We start from the raw sequence: 21,669 nt of genomic DNA on the forward strand, positions 1-21,669 counted from the left end.
TTTTCCTATTAGGGTATTGTGTGTACAGTTGAAGGATTGATTGATTAGTTCATTGATGGAACAATTTACATAAAATAAAAAAAATTTCTCATGTTTTTTCCAACATGATTTTTGGAGAAAGTGACAACAGATGTATTTCTAATACTTAGTGTTACAAAATCTGATGTGCAGAGTTAATGTTAAAATAGTAGCTTGTAGTATTTACATGTTGTTGGGTTGTTAGAGTGGTGCCCATTGGATTTACTGGAAAGATTTTGGAAGCTTTTTCAATACTTCCACCAATTCAGAATCCAAATGCTAAATGAAAACAGCAAGCCTTGCCATTTTTGGAAGAACTCTACAGTAGTGGCCTCAGCAGCCAAATACTGTGGACATGTGTGTGTGAGAGAGAGATAGTTGCATTTGTGTGAGTGTGTGTGCATGTATGTTGTCAAATTCCGATGCATGCCTTTTTGGCCGAAAGTTTACTTTTTTGCCAGTCTTTTTGTTGTATCCATCTGTGACTCAACATCTCCACTATATGGCACGTAGCAGTCTATCCTTTTCATAACACTGCCTCTAAAGTAATTTATGACTGATGATTATGTATTTCTAGTTTCATGAAGTTTCAACCATGAAAAATGTAGCATGTTGTCATGGCAGCCATCAAAAGGCTGCTTTAAGTTAGGAGAGCATCTATATCTTTTTACATGGAATGCCATCTCCTTACAACAGCACTTGCCAGGTGCTATTATAAATACATGACTACTACAAGAGTAGCAGTAGCTGTACTTTGATTTTGAGTACTGTTATTTAGTGCTATAATAACACACATCTTATATGGTGGCGGTTTCTATTGGGTAAATACTCTATTTATTGTGAGCTTCAAACAGAGTAATCTGAATCTTTAAAATTGACTCACATAGCAAGTTCATTGAAGATCAAAATAAAATAGTCTTAATATCGACTCTGAAATTTAGCCTCACAGATCAAATTACAAAAATTTGCACATTATACACTCCTGGAAATGGAAAAAAGAACACATTGACACCGGTGTGTCAGACCCACCATACTTGCTCTGGACACTGCGAGAGGGCTGTACAAGCAATGATCACACGCACGGCACAGCGGACACACCAGGAACCGCGGTGTTGGCCGTCGAATGGCGCTAGCTGCGCAGCATTTGTGCACCGCCGCCGTCAGTGTCAGCCAGTTTGCCGTGGCATACGGAGCTCCATCGCAGTCTTTAACACTGGTAGCATGCCGCGACAGCGTGGAAGTGAACCGTATGTGCAGTTGACGGACTTTGAGCGAGGGCGTATAGTGGGCATGCGGGAGGCCGGGTGGACGTACCGCGGAATTGCTCAACACGTGGGGCGTGAGGTCTCCACAGTACATCGATGTTGTCGCCAGTGGTCGGCGGAAGGTGCACGTGCCCGTCGACCTGGGACCGGACCGCAGCGACGCAGGGATGCACGCCAAGACCGTAGGATCCTACGCAGTGCCGTAGGGGACCGCACCGCCACTTCCCAGCAAATTAGGGACACTGTTGCTCCTGGGGTATCGGCGAGGACCATTCGCAACCGTCTCCATGAAGCTGGGCTATGGTCCCGCACACCGTTAGGCCGTCTTCCGCTCACGCCCCAACATCGTGCAGCCCGCCTCCAGTGGTGTCGCGGCAAGCGTGAATGGAGGGACGAATGGAGACGTGTCGTCTTCAGCGATGAGAGTCGCTTCTGCCTTGGTGCCAATGATGGTCGTATGCGTGTTTGGCGCCATGCAGGTGAGCGCCACAATCAGGACTGCATACGACCGAGGCACACAGGGCCAACACCCGGCATCATGGTGTGGGGAGCGATCTCCTACACTGGCCGTACACCACTGGTGATCGTCGAGGGGACACTGAATAGTGCACGGTACATCCAAACCGTCATCGAACCCATCGTTCTACCATTCCTAGACCGGGAAGGGAACTTGCTGTTCCAACAGGACAATGCACGTCCGCACGTATCCCGTGCCACCCAACGTGCTCTAGAAGGTGTAAGTCAACTACCCTGGCCAGCAAGATCTCCGGATCTGTCCCCCATTGAGCATGTTTGGGACTGGATGAAGCGTCGTCTCACGCGGTCTGCACGTCCAGCACGAACGCTGGTCCAACTGAGGCGCCAGGTGGAAATGGCATGGCAAGCCGTTCCACAGGACTACATCCAGCATCTCTACGATCGTCTCCATGGGAGAATAGCAGCCTGCATTGCTGCGAAAGGTGGATATACACTGTACTAGTGCCGACATTGTGCATGCTCTGTAGCCTGTGTCTATGTGCCTGTGGTTCTGTCAGTGTGATCATGTGATGTATCTGACCCCAGGAATGTGTCAATAAAGTTTCCCCTTCCTGGGACAATGAATTCACGGTGTTCTTATTTCAATTTCCAGGAGTGTATTTTAAGTTAGTCCCTGTTTTAGATTATAATAATTTTTTCTTCTTAAATAGTTTAGTTACGAGTAGGAACCAGAAAAATTCACTTTTTGCGAAATAGGTACGAATTCTGCCTCGAAATGCAAAAAAACAAAATTACTTAATAGTTGCATTTCATAGTGAATTATATCCACATCTATTTTATCACAGATAGTTTGAAACGTCTTTATTTTCTGATGTAAGTATCGAAAACGTAATCAATTTTCAGTTACTGGTACTGTACATCATCTGGCGAGGCCCAAGTTGGAAATATAGTGTGCATAAGAATGTTTGCGCTCAATGATCTGGTGCCATGCCAACTGTGGGCAGTTGAATGGTCTATTTAAGATACTTGCGCACAATACAACGTAATATTCAGCCGTTTGACCTAACATTTTTTAGCAAAACAACACATCTGTTTGTTTGTTAGCTAAAGCAGCCACTTAATGTGGCAAATTAGGTGTTGGATGTTTTGAACTGTGTTCAAATCAAATACCACTACTGGTCAAGAGTTCAGGCCTGAAATACGTCATTAACAATACTCTGCTAATCTCAATGAGCAATTGTGAGGTAGCTGTCACTGAATGCTTTGTGTTGTGTGTTGCTCATTGTTTTCTTTTTTTACTTTGAAGTAAGTGAAGTGACTATTCCTGGTCCATCATGGATTTTGAATATGACCCTTACAACACCAGAAGAGATCGGCAGTCCCTGTTACAGAGTGTCAGTTCTGTAACATTGGCTACTGCCCTGTGAAATGGAGGTGGAGCTAATTACCTGACACCGCTCTTCTCCCATCTGGCATTCAAAATTCCAGTTGCAACCTTTTTTCTCTATAGCCTATTGTGACAGCACTCTGCTTTATATTGATTGGCAAACAAAATCTGTATAATTTCTTGACTGCTTCAAAATTCTTCCCATAACATTAAAATAGAGTTACCATACATTCTGCTGCTACACTAAGAGCTTTGTGACTTCTACCTATAGCATTGCCAAACATGGCTTGCACGGCTATGAATGTCCAAAAAGATCAAAATTAATAGTCTGTAGATTTTGTAATCATTGAATTGAGCAGAAAAAGGCAAATGATGCCCAGAAATGAGAGATGCATTCAGTTCACTGATGGGAAACCACTGCTGCTCTTCACCGGAACAATCATGTTTGAAAGCTTGAATACAGCCATTGAATAAAATAAAGATCATTGTTAAGAAAATTGTGTTGAAGTTTTTGCAAAAGCAAACATTCCAGTTACACAGTTCCTAATTAACACATTCTATAACAGTCAGTTTCGCAGAACTAAGGCTTTGATTGTCTTCACTCGTGCATTGTGATAACCTGTTTAATACGTGCTCCTAATCATTTACAAACAAAAAAATGGATGTGAACTTCAACAAAATAGGTCGGTATTTTGCAATATATATATATCTAAAAACAAAGATTCTGTAACTTACCAAACGAAAGCATTGGTACATTGATAGAAACAATAACATTAACAAACACAAACAGACACACAAATTTCAAGCTTTCGCAACCCACAGTTGCTTCATCAGGAAAGAGGGAAGGAGAGGGAAAGACGAAAGGATGTGGTTGGTTGGTTGTTTCGGGGAAGGAGACCAGACAGCGAGGTCATCGGTCTCATTGGATTAGGGAAGGACGGGGAAGGAAGTCGGCCGTGCCCTTTGAAAGGAACCATCCCGGCATTTGCCTGGAGCGATGTAGGGAAATCACGGAAAACCTAAATCAGGATGGCCGTACGCGGGATTGAACCGTCGTCCTCCCAAATGCGAGTCCAGTGTCTAACCACTGCGCCACCTCGCTCGGTCAAAGGATGTGGGTTTTAAGGGAGAGGGTAAGGAGTCATTCCAATCCCGGGAGCGGAAAGACTTACCTTGGGGGGAAACAGGGACAGGTATACACTCGCACACACACACACACACACACACACACACACACACATCCATCCGCACATATATATATATATATATATATATATATATATATATATATATATATCTGTGTGTGTGTGTGTGTGTGTGTGTGTGTGTGTGTGCGTGTGTGCGTGAATTTAGCCAAAAAGCCCTACATGTTTAGTCAGTTGTTATGCGTATACATAAATCATTCACACATGCAGTTACTGGCCAGTTGCATTTTATATTTTCTTTTAATCAGTAAATAGAATGAAAGTGACTACTGCAGTGCCTGACCTATGTACACAAGCATATCTGGGCTTGTAATTCAAAAAATAGCTCAAAATAAAATATGTTACATCCTGTCGTCATTATTTGCTGATTGGCACTGTTAGTAATAGTTATAGCCATATACATGGTGTGATCCAAATTGTATAATAAAGTTATATAGAAATGCTGTGTGAATTCGGACCTCTGTTAGCCCTTAGAGCTTTTTCTGTCAGCATTTTTCTGTGTTGAGGTAAATTCTTTATCTTTGTCTGAAATAGTGCTGTGTATTTTGCTGTAAAGCTGTTCATTTTTTTTGGTGGGAGAGGGGCTGTTTTCTGAAGATCCTCATTTCCTTAAAAACTCTTGACTCCAATGAGCCTGCAGTTTTCTGTATGCCTCAGGCCTGCAGAGATGAAGAATAAAAGTAACAATATTTGTTGATAAATATCTGATAATTCTGCAATTTTTTTTATTACAAAAATATAGAAAAATACATTACTAACTAACTATGCTTTGATATTTCTAGAATGTTACATTATTTGATAATTTGTATTTTTGCTTCTAGCCAAATGCAGCCAAGCATGCTCTTGAAACTACTGAGAAAGTTGACAGTTGATGTCTCAAGATTGTCTGAATACACCACAGTAGCATTAAGGGTAAGTATTTTTAATTTGTGAAGGCAGTTTTTAGTACTGCAGGATGTTTTTTTTTTTTTTTTTTTTTTTTTTTTTTTTTTTTTTTTTTTTTTTTTTTTTTTTTTTTTTTTTTTTTTTTGACACTATCACAAGCTGCGTCATAACAGGCAATAGTTGAAAGACCCTTCAAAATTGTGCATTCTTTTCCTGTACAGTCTTGAGTGGCATATCACTGATAAATTCAAACTGTGATTGCCAGATGTAATTTCATGGTCCTATATGACTGTACTGGGTAGCCTCTAGTTCGTTGATTGCTAAACAGCAATTTTATAGTTCTGAAAAATTTTATCACCCATACTCACCCATAGCCTGAATATACAGTGTGGCTTTAATTAAACTTTTGCTACTTGAACCAATGTAGGCAGAAAACTATTTACTGTATTTGTACCCAACTTTATAGGAATGATGTTCAGACTGTCCGCTGCAGGATTTCCATTGTTAGTAGCGTTAATGTCATGACTTGCCATTAGGTGCCAGTAATGACTTAGGCTTGAAACCCAAGTATCAGTGTGCATTATAATTCCAAACAGTCAACATAGGTCTGGACAAAGTGAGCAGGGCTTCACTCATAAAACTATTTTAACGAACAACAATGATAGTGCTGCTCCTCTTCATGAATATCATTGCATCAAAGGAATGTGGAGAGGTCCTCTTTCTGCACAAGCATTGAAGAACATGATTCAAAGTTCAAATTAACTTGTAGATTGCTCCTGGGAGAGGCCACAAAATGTTGAAGAAGTTATTGTTGCCGTGACTGAGACTGCTGGACCTAATGCGTGAACTTCAAGCTGTGCAAGAGCTGTGTCATGACAGTGTAACATTCCATGATCCACCATTCAAAAAGTGTTGCGAACAATTGTGAAATGGTATCTGTACATATTTCACATTATTCACCAATTTTTGCCACATGACGCAAATATTTGAGTAAACTTTGCTCTTACATTTCTTGCAAGGCATGAAGTTGATGACATGTGGCTTTGGAAATTTTTATGGAGAGATAAAGCACACTTCATGCTCACTGTGGAAGTGAACGCTCACAGTTGTCAGCTTTGGGGATCATCACCACCAATGAATGTTTAAGAAGTTCCCCTACATACTGAATGTGTCAGTGTATGGTGTGGCTTCATGACGCGATTCATAATTTGCCCATTTTTCTTTGAGGAACTTGGACCCCAAGGACCAGGGAACTTGGACCCCAAGGACCAGGGACATGCAGTGTGAATAGCACACGTTACTGTGTACTGCTTCACCAACATGTGATACCTTCTCTATGGGACAGAGGTGCTTTGGACTCAACTGTTATGATATGTGGTGGAGCTCCACCTCACATTGCTCATAAGTTCATTCAGTTTCTCAGTAACACATTTGGAGAAAACTGAATCTTTGGCTGAACATTCCAAACTGAGTGGCCACCAAGATTATCACATTTGAACCCATGTGATTTCTGGCTGTGGGGTTACTTGAAGAACAGGGTTTGTCAACAGGACACTAACCCACATAGGAGACTGAATATGAACATAGTGAGAGATGTACCTGAGATGTACCTGAGATGTTTTTGGCAGCAGTAGAGCAATCTTTAGCTGCTGTTCCGTTGTGTCGTGGATGCAGATGGTCTTCACATTGAGCAATGTTTGTAACCTGGAATGAAAACATTGTATGTAATTAACAGTTGTTACACTCTCATGTGGAAATTAAAATTTGTTTCTTTCATTTTTTTTTTTCGCGTATGCATGTCCATCCAAATTTTTCTACAAAGTTTCATTGTACTTTGATCATCAGGTTTTCATGGGGGGGGGGGGGGGGGGGGTCTCTCAAATAACGAAAGATTGATGATAATCACCCTGTACAATGTATGTTGTTTTAAATCAGTTAAATGAAATGTAATTTTATTAAGCAATAGCCATTTTGAAAGAAAATGAGGCAGCATTTACATAACAGTTGTTGTTTCACCAGTTCATCTTTGCCTAAACTTTTATTTCTATTTTTTGCTTTGTCGTGGCAACTGGAGCTGCTGTCAGTTTTGGTCTAATTTGTTACCAGAATATACTATGTATTAGAGAAAGTTTTAATAGAACTGCCTGAATCATACTTTATTTTCCCACACCAAATGCTATACTGTACTTTGGCAAATCAACATCATCAGATTGTGGCATAAATTTATTTATTTTTGTCGGAATCTGATGGTGGCAATTTGTTGAAACATATTGTAACAAATGATGTGCAAAAATAAAATGTGATCCAGACAATTATTTCACTGTATAAGCATATACTCCTTCTTTACCAGTTATTTCTTTGTGCATATTTTATTTTCATTGTATTCTTTCCACATAATGAAGAAATAACGTTTTGATTGACACCTTGCTCATTTCCCCATGAATGTATTTCTTTTTGCTGCAGTTGTTGGCATAATTTGCTTAGTCTTCCTCTCCTGTATACGTTTCTCATTATTTTTCACCATATATTTCTTGATGTGTGCAAATTTTTCTCTCTCTCTCATATATATATATTAAGCTATCTTCGCATCAGCTTTAACTTGTCCCCTGCTGTCTGTGCCACATTTAAATGTTATTCCATTGTTAAATTTTTCACCATCTTCTGCATTGTTGTTCTTGTTGTTGTATTTATTGGTCCTGTTGTCTACAAAGCAGCTTATGCATAAGACATTGGAAGAGTCAAGTTATAAATATACAGCTGAAAGTCATTTGTAGGCATACATATTTAAGGTTACAATAATACACTTTATACATAAGTATTTATATAACACACTTCATAAATTTAAATGTTCTTCAACGGAATAAAAGCAGTGATGCTCTAAATATGACTTCAGAGATTTTCCGAAGGTATTGAATCAGTAAAAGCTTTTCTGTTTTCAGGAAGTTTGTTATAAAGAAAATATAGAAACTTTAATAATGTGGTGCTTCAGAAGAATGCTGAAGACTAGATGGGTAGATCACATAACTAGTGAGGAGGTACTGAATAGAATTGGGTAGAAGAGGAATTTGTGGCACAACCTGACTAAAAGAATGTATTGGTGGGCAGGACGCATTCTGAGGCATCAAGGCATCACCAATTTAGTATTAATGTAATGTAATGTAAAAATGTAGTAGAGTGGAGAGCTGCATCGAACCAGTCTCTGGACTGAAGGACACAACAACATCTAGCAAATTAAATTAGTAATAAAGTTCATGTCATGCCTAAGTTTTCATTAATTATTATAAATGTGTGCAGAAGTAAGTCTGTTGTAAAATAACAAGTATTCTCAAATTGTAATTTACCGTGAATCTGTAATTGTAAATGTGTACTGATGTATCCAATGGCACTCTAAATAGTGATTAAAGGATGACTGAATGAATAAATTAATAACTAAATAAATAAACTACCATCTTTGGGAATGAATTATTTCTGAAGGATCCATCTGCTGTGCTCTCTCTAGAGTGTTGTACTATAAATCACTCCAGATTGATATATGCAGATATCAATGCTTATGTCTGTTTCCTGTGAATGATCACCAAATTGTTTATCTAAGAAATAATGAGTCTTACCAACTGTTTATGTGAATACATTGTGTTCATTTACATTGAGAATCAACTGCTTGTCCACACACCAAGTCCTGATCCGCTTCAGGTGTTGTTGCATTTCTGTACAATTTTCTGGAGTTGTAACATCCTTGTATGCAACAGCATCACATGTCATTAGCATTTAGTAAATTCTAAAGGTATCCACTGGGCCGTTTATATGTATCATAAACAGTAACAGTCTTACAACACTATTTTAGGATACACCTACATTTACTATCGCCTCTAATGATTTCCCAATTGAAAACCATATTTTGTATCAAATACCTTGTGGAAGTCACAGAGGAAGGAGAGCAATATTACCTACTGCCTTTGGGTGTAATGAAGGAACAGCAAGTGAATTCAGATTCACATGATTGCAAAATGCATATTATCACTAAAGAAGAGATTTTTAGTTCCCCAAACATCATAAAATGTGTCCCATTATACCAAAACAGATCAGGATCAGTGATATAGGCCTGTAGCATGTTCATTTGTCAGTGACCCTTTTGAGAAATGGAAATTACCTACGGCTTATTTTAATTACTTACATCACTTGTTCTAACAACCTGTGGCAAAATGCTGCTAGAAGGGGAGCAAGCTCTCCCACTATGGAGCAGTTTTAGTCGGTTTTCAGTTTTTTGATGACTTATGTCTATATGTATATTTCAGCATTTGCATGACTATCTAAAAGAGTAGTCATAGTACAATTTTATCCTGTTGTGTTTCTAATTATATGTTTCTTTTCTTCAGCATGACATCATAGTAATTCATGTTTATGTGTTGTGTTTCAGCTTCTGATGTTACATTATGAGCGCTGTGCCAAGTACTATGGCACATCTTTTGGACAGGGCATGTATGGAGCATCAAGTGATGAAGAAAAACGGTTGACCATGATGCTATTTAGCAATATTTTTGACTCATTGTCTAAAATGGTAAGTAAAAAGAGCAATGTTGTAACCAGTGAAATTGCAAAACTTGTTTAATATTGAAGTATATAGAAATCTTTTTTTAGTAATGAACATAAATCTCTAGACTATGCAAAAATCATGACTTTTGTCACAAGAAACACTGGAAAAACTAGTATACCAAACACTCTGTGTGTTATGAATGCGTAACCATGCCTCACTTCCAAATACACTTAAATATCAACATGCAAATATATATCGTCTGGGATGCCAGTTTTGTAAAAATATCTATCTATGAGTTTTTCTAAAATTACTTTAAACTTTGAACATTTATATAAACTTATTCATGCCACTTACATAGTGAAATTACTTGGTGAAATTTTGTAGGGAAGTAGAGCAAGCTTTGATTCACATAGTAGAAGGGTTCTAATCAAACCACTGCAAATGCTAGCGACAATTGTGGCAAAGGTGACCCAGAGTGCCCCTGTTGTGTGTGTTAGTTTGAAAGTCCAAATTTGTTACAGCTGTGCAATGTAATTTTTGCATTGAGTACAGTAAAGAACCTCCCATTAAGCCTACCATCTATGAGTGGCATAAGCATTTTGTTGAACAGGATGCTCCGTAAGCAATAAAAATCTTTGGGTTGACTGCCCTTGTCAGATACATTATAGAGAAAATGAGGCAAAGCTTTGTTAACAGTCCTATAAAATAGAGCCAGCTGGCTTCTTGTGAGCCGGGCATCCCACATGTGACTGTTTGGCATGTGTTAAGAAGACTTTTACATCTTGAACCACACAAATTAACAACAGTACAAGAACTAAATGATAGTGATAGGATTGCTCACAAGGAGTTTTGTGGTGAAGTATATTACATTTATTAAATAAAACAAAGGTATCATTCAAAACATTACATTTAGTGATGAGCCAACTTCCTCCTTAAGCTGTACCATTAATAAGCACAACTGCAGGATTTAGGGCAGTGAAAATCCACAACAAAACTTTCGAACATGTTCATAGTAGCCCTGATGTTATTTGTTTTATACGTTAAACAAGAGCATAGTTTACTGCCATTTGTTTTTCCAAGATAAAACAGTCAGTGGAATAGTGTATGTGGTGGAAAGCTTTTCTTTGTGTCCACTGCCAAGGGATGCTACAGACTACCAATGAAATGCGCAAGTATCACAACAACAGATATATGAGTGTTGGGACTTAAATAGTGGCAACTATTTATTCACCACTGATACAAAAGAGTTACATGTTTGCACCTGTTACTGTCCTTCGAAGTAGTCACCAGTGTTGCGAAGAACCCATTGCCAGTGATGTGGAAGGCATAGTATACCGTTAGCAGAGCCTGTTCTGCTGATGGTGCGAATAGAGTGGTCTACTGCCTGTCGAATCTCTTGAACAGTTCTGAAGCGAATGCCACGATGTGGTTCCTTCATCTTTGAAATCAAATCAAAGTCACAAGGACTTAAGTCGTATTACTGTTCGCTTTTGGAGCTTCACCTGTGACCAGCTTTGTGAAAGAAGAGGCGACACTTTCTGTGCAACCCACCCATCAACCCATCATTATGCACCACAGTGCACAGGTGCATACAGCGCAAGCTGTGGCTGCTCGTTTCAGTTGATGGTACTGGGAAGTACTGTACCATCCACCATACTCCCCGGACTTAACTCCTTGTGACTTTGAATTGATCCTGAAAATGAAGGAACCACTTTATGGCATTCGATTCTGAACTGTTCGAGAGATTGAACGGGCAGTAGACCGCTCCATTCGCACCATCAACAGAATAGGCTCTGCTAATGGTATATTACGCCTTCCACATCGCTGGCAATGGGTTCTACACAACACTGGTGACTACTTTGAAGGACAGTAACAGGAGCAAAGAAGTAACTCTTTTGTATCAGTTGTGAATAAATAGTTGCCACTATTTAAGTTCCAGCTCTTGTGTAAGAAATAGCACTCAAATACAGTGTCGATGATTGAATGTGCACATTACTAAGTACAAATAGAAATATCACTCGTAGGTGTTGCCTGGGATGCACATACATGATTAAGTCCATGAGTCGTATTAGCAGCAGAGCAAGAGGGACCAAGGATGATTGACAGGAGGATCCAACTTGGCATGTAGGAGCATGCCCTTAATATGATGATGCTTCCAAGATGTTTGGCATCAGCAGATGTCAGAGGCATAGTTCAAATGGCTCTGAGCACTATGGGACTTAACATCTGAGGTCATCAGTCCCCTAGACTTAGGACTACTTAAACCTAACTAACCTAAGGGCATCACACACATCCATGCCCGAGGCAGTATTCAAACCTGCAACCTTAGCAGCAGCGTGGTTCCGGACTGAAGCGTCTAGAACTGCTTGGCCGCAGCAGCCAGCATCAGAGGCATGGCCCACCAATCGTAGCTGCCAGTGGGATGACTGCTTTTGGGATGTCGGTACTTCCAAGACGTCAGGCATTTGCAGCTGTTGTTGGTTTCGGTTTTAGGGCGCAAAACTGCTATGGTCATTAGCGCCCGAAGCAGCTGTCGGAGTTATGACTTGGTGACAATAGGTGCCAGTGGGCTGACAATGTTTCCGACATGTCAGGCCTTGGCGGATGTCAGAGGCAGTGCACGATGACAATAGCTAGCAGAACAGTGATTCCTCTGGGATGTTGGTACTTCCAAGACCTCAGGCATCTGCAGTTGTCAGAAGCATGGCTCAATGACAATAGCTGCCGGTCATGCTTCCGTGATGTCAAGTGTTGGCAGATGTCGGAGGTGATGGCTCAACAATGATGGCTGCTGGTGGGATGACATGCAATGATGCATGGCACCTGAGAGCAGCAGACAGCAGTACAGCGTGGCACCTGAGAGCAGCAGATAGCAGTAACAGCGAAGCGTCAGCAACAGCTGATCATTTTGCAGACTGCTGGACTGGCCAGCGTGAAACTTAGAGTGTTCACTGTCCACAGCATGGTCCAGTGGTGGCCTAAATACTCTATTGTCCAGTGAAGGGATACCTGCATGGCACTGAGTGGGCATGTGGTGTGGCATAAGAAAATTGTGCCCAAACTACAGTGCTCCCTACCTCAATAGGGTCACTGCCTATCAGTGAGGTTGGTTCTGTCAGACACAGTGGAGGCTGTGTAAAGCTACAGCGTAAACAGCCTGAGCCATGCTCATAAACAGCTTGGTAAGTTATGTTGGTGTGTCCTCCCCGAGAGGTGGCAACCCATAATAACAAGCGTGGTGTGTACAGCAGTGTAATCTCAGGTGGATGCAATACTTTTTGATCCCACTGATTGACAAGGCTGACCGAGAGCGTAGCAAACATTTCATGCAAGATGACACACTACCACACTACCTCAGCAACGTCCGTAATTTCCTCAGTAATCACTTTACAGATAAATAGTTTGATTGAAGTGTGCTGATTACATGGCCTCCATGTTCACTGGAACTAACACCTCTTTATGTTATCTGGTGGTATTACCCAGTATGTACCACCCTCACCATCTTCTTTAGCAAATTTCAGAGTAATAATCTACATTTCACCTAAACAAGCTACACTTGGCATGCTGCAGTGAGTTTAGGGAGAAATCAACTTCAAATGGGATGTGTGCTGTATAAGCAGAGGAATGCATGTTCAACTTGTTTAGCTACAATATAAAAAAATTGATGTACTTTGCTGGAAATTACACCAAAACCAGATCAGTAAGTCATCTGACTAAATCTATATGAACTTTCAAAGTTTTTAAGTCCTTTTAGGAACTGGAGCATAGTTTAACTTGTTTTGCAGATTTCCTTTGAATGTCAATGTGTAGGTATACAATGTTTTAGTGTATTTGATCCGTTTTTTCTTCTTTGTAATTTCTGGTTGTCACTTGGTCTTTTATTCCAATGTGTATACTTTTCCTGTTACCATTGTTAACTGCAAGTGTCCTGAGTCTGTTGTTTAACTGCCTGCACTTTTATTCAAGAAATAAAACTCGTTCATCATAAGCTGTGATAACATGAGTACAGTCCGTCCAACAGGTTATGGGCTCAGGAGAATGTATTTTGTTACCAGAGTAATGTTTTATTCTCTTTTCATCAAACAAGACTCTCACATGAAATCAGTTACATCAAGGGTTTTTCACTTGTAAAGTGCAAAAATTAGAAGATGAATTGAAAGAACTTTTCAGTATCGAGAAATCTGATAGGAGTAATTTTTAGTTATGGACATGTGAAATGGGAATCATCTTTCTTGCTAATAGAAGTAAAGTAATGCTAGTTGAAGGCACAGATGCACAGAACTTGTGGGATGAATGTTATGCACTTTTTATTTTGTCTGGTTTCAGATTTGAGTAGCTCAAAACTGTGATGTCTTGTACTACAGCAGATGGTATGTGGAACAGGCTTAAGACAATTCATGAATAGTGTTCTGCAATAAATAAAGTTACATTGAAAAACAGTTCTTTAATTATAAAATATCACACTGTGATAATACAGCTCAACATATTAGTAAAGTTGAAGCATTAGCACAATCTCTTACAGATGTTGGTGAAACACTGGGAGATAAAGAACAAATTTCCAAAGTTTTACCTGGACTTCCAGCAAAATATGGTTCATTTGTTAAGGCTTGTGTGACAAAAGCAGCCAGACATTTGATAAGTTCAGTGGTTGTAAAGCAATTTAAGCATAAGTAATGTGAACAAGAGAAATGTTGATTGGTATTATCATCTCAAGAAAGATCATTTTAAGGCTGAATTCAACAAAAGACTAATTTGTCGAAAACCTAAGTGCAGAAATTAGAAACATTTTTGACCTTAATTGTGATAATGTTTGGCTTACTGATCGTACTGCGTCAAAACAGAGAAAGAAATCTTTTTTCAGTGGAATATGTCTCAAAGTTGAAAATCAGTGTTATGGAATGTTATTTTTTGTGGAAAATATTTAACAAGCAAATTATGCATCATCTGACTTAGCACTGTCGTGGCACAAGAAGTTGGGACATGTATAGATAATTTGAAGAAAATGGCTGACTGTGGTTTGATTCCAAATTTAAAATCATATGCTTTAATCAAATTCTTCAGTGCATCATGTCATTATGGTACACAGCATAAGAAGGGATTTAAACCTTATTTACAAACTCAAGGCTGTGCTCATTAGAAATTGTTCATGCTGATATATGTGTAAAAATACCCCATACATCATTAGGTGGAGCTAACTGTTTTGTTGTTTTTAAAGATTACTGTACTTCACACAGACTTGTTTATTTTGCCAGGAAGAAGAGTTATGTATCTTCTGTGTTCTTAGAATTTCAACATGTGGTTGAAAGGCAAACAACTTAATGTTATTAGGACTGACAGTGGGACAAAGTTTGTTAATGAGCAATTTCATAATCATTTCAAGAAGACTGTTATCATCTGTGAAACCAGTTCACCATATGACCAGTGCAGAATGGTAAAGCTGAATGTAAAATCAGATCTGTGGTGGAAAGTGCTCACACAGTGCTACTTGATTCTGGCCTTCCAGAGACACTTTGGGCAGAAGCTATAATTAAAGCCTGTTAATCCTATAACAAAGAAAATAATTATTTCACAAGACATTGTCTTCAATGAAAATGCAACAGAGTATCTTGCACCAACTGAGGACCAACAATATCTCATATGAATACAAGTTCCCTACAGATGCAGTAGGAGATGAAGGTAAATAATCTGTTGAAAATGGAGATGAAGTAGTTCAAGACCAAAGATCATGTACTGTTTCTTTCCCCAATTCATTGGCTATTGGGCCATGCCCATTTAGCCATCTCAGTAGTAATATTAATTACAACAATACGAAAGTAAGGACAACACAGCATCCAGTCCCCAAGTGGAGAAAATCTGTGGCCCTGCTGGGAATTGAACCCGGCCTCAGTTGGGCCTCTTCACTTAGTGATCCGCTGTGCTGTCCTTGCAGCTACCAAGGCAGACATTGTTCCAAAACCTTATTAACCACAATCGACATTGCCATCCAGTTCATTTCCAAAATTATGTGGCTTGTGCAACAGTCATTGATGGATCACAGACTTTCAAAAAGGCAGTGGCATCCAGAGACTCTGAAAGTGCTACAGAGCAATGAAAGATTAAATGTCCTCTTTGGCCCTAATATTACCAGTGATTTAATGGATCTACCCCCAAATTGTCAGGCTGTCAGTTATAACTGGGTTTACAGAATGTAACATAAACCAAATAGGTATAAATCTAGAGTATGTGCCAAAGAATATTCCCAGAAATCTGGACTGGTTGTGGAGAAACTATCACCTGCTGTTAGGTATGAATTAGTTGATATTCTTTTGGCTTTGACCAGAATGTTTGATATGGACACAAAGCAATTTTATGTGAAAACTGCCTTTCTCAATGGTGATTTGCAGTAGGATAATTTTGCAAAACAGCCTGAAGGTTTCAACAGTGGTAATGTAAATTTAGTATGGGGGAGGGAAAAAAAACTTTATGGACTGAAGCCACCTCCTTGTTGTTGGTATCAAAAATTTGTCAGTTTATTAAGTTTTTTTGATTTCAAACAGCTTTATTTGGATAATTGTGTATTTAATGCTGAAGTTAATGGCCAAGAAATATTTTTAGTTGTTTTTGTTGATGATGGACTAATTTTGAGTAAATCAACCACAGCTGTAAGTTAAGTACTTGAAGAATTTAAGATTCATTTTGAAATTGTGACTGATGATGCCATGTACTTTGTGAGAATGGAAATCAGGTGAGGCTGGGAAAATAAAGAACTATTCATCTGCCAAAAGGGCTATATTAGCCACCTCTTACAAAAATTTAGCATGAATAACTACAAGTGGATATACATATTGAAGTAATACTGTTTGCTGACAACGCAACAATATTGGTAAAAGCAGCAAAAAATGAAGATATACAAGAAGAAGTAAACACAGTTACAAAACATCTAAGTAATTGGACAGCAGAAAATCAGTTGATAATAAACTACAACAAAACAGTAGCCTTAAATTTCCATAACCACCAAAACACCTCATTGATATATCCAGAAATAAAAATCAATCAACATCCTATTGCAAATGATGAGGCTACAAAATTTCTTGGCATCTGGGTACAAAGAGACTTAAAATGGGACAAACACATAGAACAAATTAATGCCAAGCTGAGCACGGGTTGTTATCTTCTTAGGGTTCTCAAACGATGCATAAATGAACAGGCACTATTGTGTGCCTATTATGCGTACTTCAATGCCCATCTCAAGTATGGACTCGTATTCTGGGGAAATTCCCCAGCAGCTCAAGGGACTTTCAGAATACAAAAAAGAGCCATTAGGATTATGACAGGGAGTGGTGCTCGACAGTCTTGCAAACCAATATTTAAAGCACTGAATATACTACCTCTACCATGTATGTTTATTGTTGGCACACTAATGTACGTAAAAAAGTATATGATTGGAAATGATGATAATACTTTAAAAAACAAAGATGTACATGATTATAATACTGGAATAAAATATAACTTGCATGTACCCACAGCCAGTACCAATTTGTATCAGAAAGGTACATGCTATCTGGGTATTAAACTCTATAATAGACTATCAAATAGTATAAAATGCTTACAAAATATTAGTGCTTTTGAAAGATCTGTCAGAGAATATCTACAGTACCACTGTTTCTACTCAGTAAAGGAATGCTTGGACCAGAATAACTGTTAAGAACTAAAGCTACTGTTATTTGTAACATTGTATCATTGTAAGAACTACAACTATTGAAATTGGTAGCATGTTGAAAAATGATTATTTAAATATGTATCATTTTGAACTTAGTAATAAGTCCAATATCATCCTGTACTACATATGATCAAAGGACTCAATAAATAAATAAATAAATAAATAAACAAGCTCAGTACAACACTTACTGATTGTAGTTTACAGTTGCATTTGGGCCTGTATCAGGCCAGTGAAGACATGAAATCCATGGAGAATGTTCCGTTTTGTGAGGCTGTAGATGGACTGATGTTTGCTGCCACAGTGACAAGATTTGATATAATGTGTTCAGTCTTTCAAGCAAGTCAGTTTTTCAACAACCCTGGATATGATCATTGGACTACTGTTAAATACATACTAAAACTCTTCAGGGTATAAGAGACATAGGTATTAAATACAGCAGTAGTAATCTGAAAACTTTATGTTTACTTAGATTCTTATTTTGCTGGGGAAATTGATACTCATCGTTCAACAATAGGCTATGCTACCATATCAACCAGCCAGCCTGTTAGCTGCTCATTTTGTAGGGAAGAATGTTTTGCCACATCTGCAACAGAGGCAGACTGTGTTGCAGCATCCGCTGCAGGTACTGAAATCACTTGGCTTCACCTATACAGGAGGTTGGTGTCAGCATTGAGCTTGTTGTGGACAACCAGAGTGCATAACAGGTAGTGAAAAATAATGAACATCACAAAAGGACTAAACACATAAAATTTCACTAGATTTGTGAGAAAATAAATGATGATTCCAGTCTTGTTTCCTATGTTAGGTCAGGAAAATCAATTGACAGTTATATTTAGAAAAGCACACTGAAAAGAAAATTTTCAGACTAATTGCAAATCATTATCAGTTGTGTCTCTAAAATCAGCAAACAAGAGTGTGAGTGTTGCATTGTGTTGTGCTGATTATCTTTGAATGTCTGGGTGCAGGGTATATATAGTTTTAGTGCATTTTACATATTTTTATCTTAGGCTGTTTTGATGGACACATAATTGCTGGTGTTTTGTCTCTTGTGTTTAAGTGTTGCAGTTTTATTCAAGAAATAAAACAGGATAGATTAACGAAAGAATTGTAGGGAACTCAGACCAGAGAAAGTAAACAGAGACTTTTGTTTCCAGGATTATGATCCAGAGCTGTTTGGTAAAGCACTGCCTTGCCTCACAGCAATAGGATGTGCCCTTCCACCTGATTACTCATTGTCAAAGAATTATGATGATGAATGGTATGGATCAAAAGATACGTCAGATCCTGATGGGCCATACAACCCACAGCCCATAAACACAAGCAGGTAAAAACATTATGGATGTTATTCATTTAAAATTCTGTGCAATACATTGACATATTTATCAATCTAAATTGCTCCCTTTCTAGTGTTGTATTGAACAATGACTTGAACACAATTGTTCAGAAGTTCTCAGAACATTATCATGATGCCTGGGCTAGCAGGAAATTGGAAAATGGGTGGGCATATGGTGAGCAGTGGTCAGATTCATCTAAGACACACCCTCGTCTTAAACCCTACAACATGTTGAACGACTATGTAAGTAGAAAATGATGTTTTATGAAAATAAGTATAATATTAATTTCTTCATCTGCTCTTATTAGTTTATATTTGTTTTTTGTGTACCTCTTTCAGGAAAAGGAGCGCTACAAAGAACCTGTACGAGAATCATTGAAAGCTCTCTTGGCTATTGGCTGGACTGTAGAACATACAGAAGTGGAAATTCCATCAAACAGCAGAAATTCCATGAGACGATCATCAAAGGTGGGAATATGCTGACTGATGCAGTTCCTCAAATGTTGTACGATATGTAACATATGATATTTATTTATCTAGCTTTATTTGTCAACCCATGAAATGTTAACAGTTGTTGTTTATATGCAGGGAGGAGAACAGTCTTCCACACCTTTTAACTATAACCCTCATCCTGTGGATATGACCAATCTTACACTGAGCAGAGAGATGCAGAACATGGCTGAAAGGCTTGCTGAGAATGCTCATGACATTTGGGCCAAAAAGAAGAAGGAGGAGCTCATTACTTGTGGTATGTATTTTTCTTGTGTTACAGAGACTGATGATGATAATAAAAAATCTTATGAGTCCATTAACTTCTTGTTAGATTGGTCTCCACCCTGTAACAATTGTTTAAATGTTTCCGTTTTCCACTTATGCCTAAGTTTTTATCATGTTATTGCAGTTTTGATGCTCAGCCATTCTAAAGAATGTACAAATATTCAAGGCCATGTTACAGCACAGATATTAGTTATAAGTAATGATCCCTTATACTTATGGTATAATGCCATATTTGCGAGTGCAAAATACAAACCTGTACTGTCATAAGTAGAAAATGATTCATTTAAATGCCACACTAGTTCCACAGTTTATTTTGCATGAGAGGATGGTAAAGTTTTGGTTCTGACAAATGTTAAACATAGAATGTCTTACTTTGAAACAGGTGGTGGCATTCATCCACAGTTAGTACCTTATGATCTGCTGACAGATAAGGAAAAGCGAAAGGACAGGGAACGATCACAGGAATTCTTGAAGTACCTGCAATACCAGGGCTATAAACTACACAGGTATGTCTGTAATTTCAATAAAATTATAAACTGTTTTGCGTTTATCTTTGTGCACATTTCAAATTTATCTTGGAAAAAATGGTTATATTTTATTCCATTATGTGTCCTATCCCTCCTCACCTCCAGCCACAGTAAGACAAAGTATAGTAAGGTCAGGACAATATCTTGAGATTGATTTGTATATATCAGCCAGTAGAATTCAGGTGCACACAGTAGCACAGAGGCTTGTTGTAGCTGACTCGTTTTCTGTGTTATGGCTTATCTTAGTGACTTGTGATACACACTGTTGCAAGCTTAATGCAGTTATAGAATACTGTAATAGTATCCTTCCAGTTCACATCCTCATTGCCGCACGTTCATCTTCCAGCATTCCATCATTGGCACAAAACGATGACGTAAGCAATTTCCATTCTTTTTTGTATTTCATCTTTTCAGTTTTGTAGTATAATAAATTTATTCTAATGTCACCTATTACCTGGTATCTTCTCCATCCTGTGAACTTCTGTTCTTTCACAGTTCTTTCTAAACCATTCTTTTTTTTATGCAGCCTTATTTCATAAAATACCACCATCGATTATTTTTTCTGCTCTTGATTGTTATTAGTAACTGTCTTTCTTCATCCCCTATTTTTAATATTGTCTAAGTTTTTATTTTCTCTTTCCAGCTCACTCCTATCTTTCTCTAGCACTGCATATTGAAGACTTCTTAACATTGTTCTTTGTACATTGATAGTGTCTATGTTTCAATGTCATATAAGGCTATATTCCATACTGACCATATAGCTAACTGTGCTAGGACACACACAATATTTTCTTTTTTTATTTGCTATTCATGTTATCATTTCTTTTTTTGTCTCATCTCACTGTTTATTTTACTCCCAAACACTTAAAAACTGACTTCTTGCTTTACCATTGTTCTCCAGTGTTTCACTTTTGTCTTACATTTTCCCCCAGGCATTCACTACTGTATTCATCTTTCGGGCATTTATCTGTGAACTATGTTGTTTACAACGTTTCTTCAATTCCTTCAAACAGATATTGACTTTCTTCTCATCTTCATCTAGTAAACTATAACATAAAAAACAAGCAATTTTCGAAAATGTAATGTAATGGGATAGATTAAAAAAAAAAAATCTGCTCACAAAACATCAGCAGGAGAACACACACTTAAAAAAGGTATTACATATGCAAACTTTTGGAGCTGGTTGCTCCTTCTTCTGGCAGAAGGGTTGAAGGGAGAAGGAATCTTTCCATTTCATACCGTCTGGCAAGTCTCCTTTGAGTCAGGGTTCTCGGTGACTTTTCCGAACTCTACCCCTTTTCCTAAATCTCTCCAGTCCTTATCCTTCTCCTTCAACCCTTCTGCTAGAAGAAGGATCCACTGGCTCCAAAAGCTTGCATATATAATACCTTTTTTATATGTGTGTTCTCCTGCTGCTATTTGGTGAGTAGATTTTTTATCTATCCATTTACATTAAACTACATCATCAGTAAATCATATAAGGGAAGATAAGCTAAGGTGGCTACTCTGAGAGAAACTGAATTTTCACCAAACCATTGTTATTGAGGGAAGCTTGCCACTTACAT

General features: G+C 38.4%; 1 protein-coding gene across 1 annotated transcript in view; it reads left to right on the forward strand.

Moving 5' to 3' along the window:
* Positions 1-21,669, forward strand: part of LOC126458188 (ryanodine receptor) — a 740,760-nt gene that overhangs the window by 500,436 nt on the left and 218,655 nt on the right. Inside the window, exons 55-61 of the mRNA XM_050095064.1 lie at positions 5,174-5,264; positions 9,652-9,792; positions 18,622-18,791; positions 18,875-19,043; positions 19,140-19,268; positions 19,389-19,548; positions 19,960-20,083. Coding sequence (XP_049951021.1) covers positions 5,174-5,264; positions 9,652-9,792; positions 18,622-18,791; positions 18,875-19,043; positions 19,140-19,268; positions 19,389-19,548; positions 19,960-20,083 — 984 coding nt within the window. The remainder of the gene's footprint in view (positions 1-5,173; positions 5,265-9,651; positions 9,793-18,621; positions 18,792-18,874; positions 19,044-19,139; positions 19,269-19,388; positions 19,549-19,959; positions 20,084-21,669) is intronic.

The sequence above is a fragment of the Schistocerca serialis genome, chromosome 2 (genome assembly GCF_023864345.2).
Source record: "Schistocerca serialis cubense isolate TAMUIC-IGC-003099 chromosome 2, iqSchSeri2.2, whole genome shotgun sequence".
NCBI lineage: Eukaryota > Metazoa > Arthropoda > Insecta > Orthoptera > Acrididae > Schistocerca > Schistocerca serialis.